General features: G+C 32.5%; 1 protein-coding gene across 4 annotated transcripts in view; it reads right to left on the bottom strand.

Annotated features, from left to right (window-relative positions):
• Positions 1 to 894: 894 nt before the first annotated feature.
• The window catches only part of QKI (QKI, KH domain containing RNA binding), a 146,974-nt gene continuing 141,117 nt past the window's right edge, over positions 895 to 6,751 (bottom strand). For all 4 annotated transcript variants that reach the window (XM_034428501.3, XM_034428500.3, XM_034428502.3 and 1 more), the window contains one exon: positions 895 to 3,956. In XM_034428501.3, coding sequence (XP_034284392.1) covers positions 3,940 to 3,956 — 17 coding nt within the window. In that variant the 3' untranslated portion in view covers positions 895 to 3,939. The remainder of the gene's footprint in view (positions 3,957 to 6,751) is intronic.

Below are 6,751 nucleotides of genomic sequence, written 5' to 3'. Positions count from 1 at the left end.
ACAATAGATTTCTGCAAGCATTTATCTCCTAGATAAGCATACAAAATAATGTTAGACTTCTTTTTAAAATTGATATTTTATATACCTTTTTTGCAGTAATTAATAAATTATCTACTTTGGTTTTAAATAATTTTGAACTGTACTATGATGTCATTTAAATACTACAAACCGTAGATATAAAAAAGAAATGTTCCACCTGAGAAGCAGTGAACCCACAATTTTAAAACTGTTTATTAAGAAACAGTTTGCTTTAAGACAATTTAATTACCTGAGACTTGTCATTTGAAGACTGCTTCTAAAATCACCTTTAGGATCACAAAGAAATTGGAAGAAATATGGATCCTGCTAAGCTAATGGTACTTCTTGCTTTAGATACATTTAGAAATGGGCACAATAATGCTGTTTAGGTACTGAGATGCTTGAACTGTCATTTTAATCAGAACATTCAAATCGAACTAAAAGTTACTATCATAAAGGCTCAACAAAGAATCAAACTGGTTTCTTTGGGCACACACTGTATACCAATATATTGGCATCTTTGCCCTTTTGCTGTGAGGTGACAGTGATTAATTTAGAAAAGGAGATTGTGGAATTAGTAATGCAGATGCTGAAAGGCGAGTGGCAAGACTCTAAAAGAAGATTACCTGCAAATATGCTACTTGTTCCCCACTCTACTGGCACTTACCCATAAGGTAAAAGTCCAATATGACCAAAGCCAATTCAATGGTAGTGTGCAGAATGTCAGCCAAACAAACAACATAAAACAAATCATGTGTTATCTGTGGTCATTTCTTCAGGGTTAGTCCAAGAACTCATAACTTACATTCTTCTGTCCTTCCTTGTTTATTCAATTAAACATGTAATGGTTAATAAACTGACATAGTCCAAAGTTAGTAGGTTGGTATTATAACATTTATTAAAATAATGCTATGGGTTAATAGAAACAGCAAAGAACCAAAGAATTAAAATGCAAGCTATGTAAAAACCCAACTAAAACCCAAATATGTCTAATGTATTCAATCCAGTAGCTAACTAAAAGCCTAAGAAAGACAACACTCCCAATATAATAATAAAGTACTGCAAAACAATTAGCAATTTTCAGTTATCAAAATTGTGGGTTTTGCATTTTTGTATCCTTTTCTCAATCAGGAAAAATTATTCTGAATGTTATATAACATACATATAAAACAAGATAGAAAAATACATTATAAACTTGTAACAATGGCTGTAAATACATTATCTTACATGTTTCTCATAGGCAATAGGTTGGTTATGTTACATACATAGCATCAAACTAAGATAAAAGAATAGACAAATACATGTCATCTGTACGGTTACATACAAGCGACACTCCCATATACCCACTCTAAAAATTACATAATACTGTCAGAAAAAAGACTTAAACTACATATTTTAAGAAAGAAAAATTCAATAAAGGATGATAATACTGAGAACCAAGGCATTCAGAGATTCAAAAGTCATGCTTTAAGTTGATCCAAAATGTTATCAACCAAGTTTTAAAACTTTTTTTTTTTTTCAGAACAAACATTACTTTTAGAAGTCACACTTCTCCCAAGAAGAGACCTCTGATCAGCATCTAAAAATGTCCAGGTTTATCACAGTTGAGATGAAACTGGATCAAATACTGGTAACGCTATAGCAATCCTCTCTCCAAAATGTTTGAGTGTCGCAAGTTTATTTAACCAAACAAAAATCAAAATGGCACAGCATATACCAAAAGTAAAACCAAATAAAAAAACAACAAAAATGTTATGTAACAGGAAGACAAAGCCAGTGGCAGAATAAAAGGAAAGCTAGCTGCGTACAAAAAGATGAATGTTTATTGCATAGTAAATAAACTGATACTTGTTTCCAGGTGAGACACAATGTTGATAAAGTCACCATGCAGATGCTTAAAAAATAAGCCCTCTTTATCTAACTTACTATTGACCTTTGATTTGGAAACTGTGAAGGTTTTTAGGAGAATAAGCTGACACAATATAAAGGGCAAGGTATCACCTGATCTTTGCCAATTTGCTTCAAAGCCGTGACCATGTTGATACTTGCTCATTAATTTTACACTCCACTTTTGTGCGTAAAGTGTTTATAAACACTAGTGTTAATTAATACTAATTCAGCCACACAAACTTCTTTTAAAAATTCAAACTGAACCACAGCTGGATTTTCCTCCTTTAAGGGAAAGCGCAACCAGTAGTTAACATTCCTCAAGTAGAAGTTTCATGAAAAATTATGTAAATCCATACGCACTTGGCATTGTAGCTAATCATCCAGAACTTATAACATGCTCAATCTTACTGTTTGGTTTAGTCATGGACGAAATTATATGGGAGCAAGTTTAAGTTCTTTTGTAGTTTCCTGCATCTAGTTCAATCAGAAAAAGATAACTGATCTCTAAATAATAATAAAAAACCCAAACACTTGCTACTCTATAACTATTGTTATCTTATAATTTGATTTAGAATGAAACTGCATCGTAGAACCCTTTGGTTTAAGGCTGAGCAAGTATTATAAAAATATATTGTCTACAATTGAAGAGGGAACGTGTTACAAAAATATTGCGGTCGGCTGTTGGTGGAACAATTCTATTTCACAGTTTGGGATCTGGCAAGGTTGCATCATGCTGTGGCAAAAACCAGGTAATTTTAATAGTCAACTCATTTGTCTTTCCTCACAGCTTCTTTTCACATACTGGGCGGACTGAGTGGCATGCATTAACTTGCTGTCTTAGGGAGGAGCTGATTATACGACACACCTGACTAAATGACCATGAAGAAAATAAGGCACTTTCTTTTCTTTATACTTATTCCAATACTTAAAAAATAAAAAAAGAAAGACAAAAAGGCTCTTTTGGTCTTTTGTTTCTCGACAACCACCAGAAAAAATCATTTAATGAAATAAAGGGTTTCTTTGTTCTTTTTTCTTTTTTATAACACTTGAAAGTATAAAATGCTACATTTCCAAAAATATATATTTCTTCTGCACCAGCACCCTTGTATAGTAAAAGTATCTACTTTTTTTTCAATTTGTTTCAATGCACTACACTTTATCTACAATTTCATTACATGTATACAGCAAATAGGCAAGCATGGCTTTTATATCCTTATGAATTTACTCTATACAGGGAGGTTTAAAAAAATATTTGAACAGTTTGCCCAGTAATGTGACACATAATGCATGTACCTTGTACTCATGTAATTTTTAAAAGGAAGTTGATGTATAGTAAAAGAACTGTATCTCAGCGTTAGCTTCGATAGGGTTGCTGTCTTTTAATGCATTGATGTGGTTCAAAAATTCAGTAACCTATCTTTCATGGCACTTTTTTTTTTTCTTAAAAACACCCAATTTGGCAGGTAATATAAAAAAGGCTGCATCTTCTGCCCTTTGAGGGCATTGGTAGTGATTACACTGCATGTCAAATTTTGAATACTTTTAGGAATCCCTTCACCAATGATATCCCTGACCAAAGGTTCATGCATGATGCATCATCACACAGTACATTCAAAGAGAGCTTTGACTTCTTTATGAGAAGAGAAAGATTCCTAGAAGTCTCACAGTAACTGCCTCTGACATCAGGGAGTTAAGGGACATCTGCTTCCATCTCTTAAATGAGGCCCTTCTTACCATTTTTAGGGTAGGACACTAAAAGATGATCAGTGCGGAAGGATGAATTGGACCTTATTGCTTTACTACTATTCAGTGCAGGTTCTAGAACCACTTTCACCCAAACAGGGAAAAAAAGCTGAGTTGGAGGACAACAAATTCTTTGTCTTTTTGTTAGATGGTAAGACGAACGGACAAATGCCTCAGCTCGCTGCACTGAAGACAGACAAGCAAAGGCGATTACCAGTTAACTGATCAGCAGGCAGGCATGGTCAGGTCATCATTGGGTGAAGAGTTCAGAGGTCAGAAGGTCATAGGTTAGTTGCCGGTGGCGGCTGGGTGGTTAGAAACAAAAAAAACAAAAAACAAAAAAACAAAAAAAGAAAGAAAGATAGAGAAGAGATTAGTTTCAGCTAGTGACGGCTTAATGACAACATGAAAACTAATCACAACTAATAAAAACAAGCATGTTTAATTCTGACATACTGCTCGACACCATCTACAGAATGCAATAAAAATCATGACAGCCTAGTATCATGATTTGAACATATGAAGGAGAAGCCCAGTCCCCACAAAACTGGTTAACAAGGAAAAATAGAAATAAAAATATAACTAATGGTTAGTAGCAGTCAATGAAAGAAAAAACAAAACAAAACAAAACAAAATGATGAACAATTTCTGGAACTTGATAAAAGAATTGAGAACAGTCAGCGCACCATATCAGTATCTGACTGCTATTAAGCATTAGTATTCTCCCATGTGCAAGCAATCAAAGCAACTAGTAATGATGAATGTGATTATTAATAACTGACTGTTAAGAGAAATGAATCTAAGAAATTTGATTTGTTGACATTTGATTTCACAAACTACCGGCCAAACAAGTTTTTTGTTCAATAGATTTTATTGCTTTTCAATGATTCTATTTACAATCAACACTGAACTTCTTGGCTTCATGATACAAAGCAATACTAAATTGAAGTCTAAAAGAGTAGGCATCGTTCATGGGAAACAGGAAAAGCCCAAATGTTCTAGGGAGCTTTTTCCTTTAAAAAAAAAAAAACCAAAAACCTATCTTACACATATAGGACACTAAGAAAATGCACTTGTATGTAAACACTGTAAAAGTCCTGCCATTTAAAATTCTATATTTAAAATGCTCTAGTTACATCAAAAATATAGGAAATCTAATTGATACTAATAAGGCATTTTAAAAACTACAAACAGCTCTTTTTTCAAAGCTAATACTTTGCAAATACAATAAAATTTGACATTTCATATACATTCCTGCTTTATATTTTTATATTTTAAAAGAAGCCACCTGTAAATACTATTTTCTTTTCCAAAACACACAAATATTACAATAAAACATAAAAAAAAAGTTCTCAAGTGGAAAGTTATCATTCCCATTTTTCTTGAGCTGTTTCTTCTTTAATTACTCTCTTTCTCATTCTCCTTCAACAACTTGGTCCACTTTACAGTAGTACAAATTTTAAGACTCATTCAACAGCTTTATTATCTCTAATAAATTCTGAGGTTTGATAAGAATATTTGTACTGTTGTCATTGACTAAAGCAGAGGAGATGAAAGTGAGAAAGGTGTTCAGTGCAAAGTCAGAGTTGTGCCATTTTTAAAAATGAATTCAGTAGGTGCAATGTTCACAGATAGCACATTTTTAAAGGCCGTACATCTTGGGTTGGATTTATATTATTTCTATGGCCTATCATTTAGGCTACAGTTCATGAAGTCTAAAACCATTACTGTTGTAACTTAAATGATACCTTATTTTCCCTGATTTTTTTTTAAATGCTGAGAAGAGGGGTTTTAAGTTAAAAATATTGTAAAAAAAAACCCACCTTAAAATTAATAAATATTTAATGTGGCATCATTTTGCCACTATAAAAATGTGTATTACATATCCAGAATCTTAAAGCGTTCTTGGTACTTACTACAATTTTGATTAATATGGTATTACAATTTGTAGATATAAATTATGTGAAAATTGGCTTTGAGAAAAAAACTTTACTGTTATAGTTTCAGCACTGCCATTTCTTGTGTATTTAAATCAATGCAAGCTATCGTAAGATACCAGTACACCTGTGATACATCCTCTGCCAAGTCCCTGACCATCTACAGTACACACAGGTTTGTCAAGTGTGCAACACCATTACAGTTTATTACAATTAAATCAGTCAGTTTCTCTGTTACATAAATTCAGTTTTATATTATTTATATGGCGGGGCTTTAGGACAAATTATGTTTAATTCTCAGAGAAATGAATTTTGAAAAGTTGGGAGCTCTTGCTTTAAACACAATGCTTACATATAAGCCAGCTTTAAGAATAAATTCTTTAATCAGAAAATAATGGGATACTTCTTTTAAAATCTTTGTTAACCAAAGATCAAATTAATTCATATGCTAGCTTCAGTTAACTCCTCATAGTTTTTCTTATGAACAGAAAGTGGTTCGGTTTACTGACATTGAATTTTAACACATATTGAACTGGACAATTATTCAGACATATGTGAAGCTATACAGTGTCCAGTTATGTTAGTACAATGGAATTTTCAACTTGGTTGCACACAACAAATTAAACCTGAATGGGGAACCAAGTGATATAAAAAAAATTATTAATGACAAAAACCAGTATAATATTCTACTCTTTTACACTATTGTCCACAATTCAAAATGAATAAACAAAGCCACCTCAGAGTTTGACGGAATCTGGAATTATTCATCATGTTCACTAATGTCATGTGTATCTGAATCATATACCATCATTAGTAAAACTAATTATTAGGGAGAAAAAAGGTCACCATAGTCTGTACAATGGTAACTATAACTATAACATTCTACTACTAAAGTGTATGCTACGTGCTCTCAAATATTACCAAAATAAAAATATGAATTTTAATACAATGTCTGTAAATTAGTTTTCACAAATCTCCCCGAAACCTACAAAACATTGTTTCTAACAATTGCCAACTCTAGATACAATTAAAAATTCAGTCACAAACTGAACTACCACCCAAACATCAGACTTCTAGATACAAAATATCAAAAGCTAGTTGATTCTCTGGACCAGTGACTATCCAGTAAATTCTCTCAATCAGTAGTGAAATGTGATTTTTCT

Source organism: Pantherophis guttatus, chromosome 1, assembly GCF_059756535.1.
Source record: "Pantherophis guttatus breed Tessera chromosome 1, ASM5975653v1, whole genome shotgun sequence".
Taxonomy (NCBI): Eukaryota; Metazoa; Chordata; class Lepidosauria; order Squamata; family Colubridae; genus Pantherophis; species Pantherophis guttatus.
Note: the sequence above shows the minus strand (reverse complement) of the source record. Positions and strands in the feature narration are given on the sequence as shown.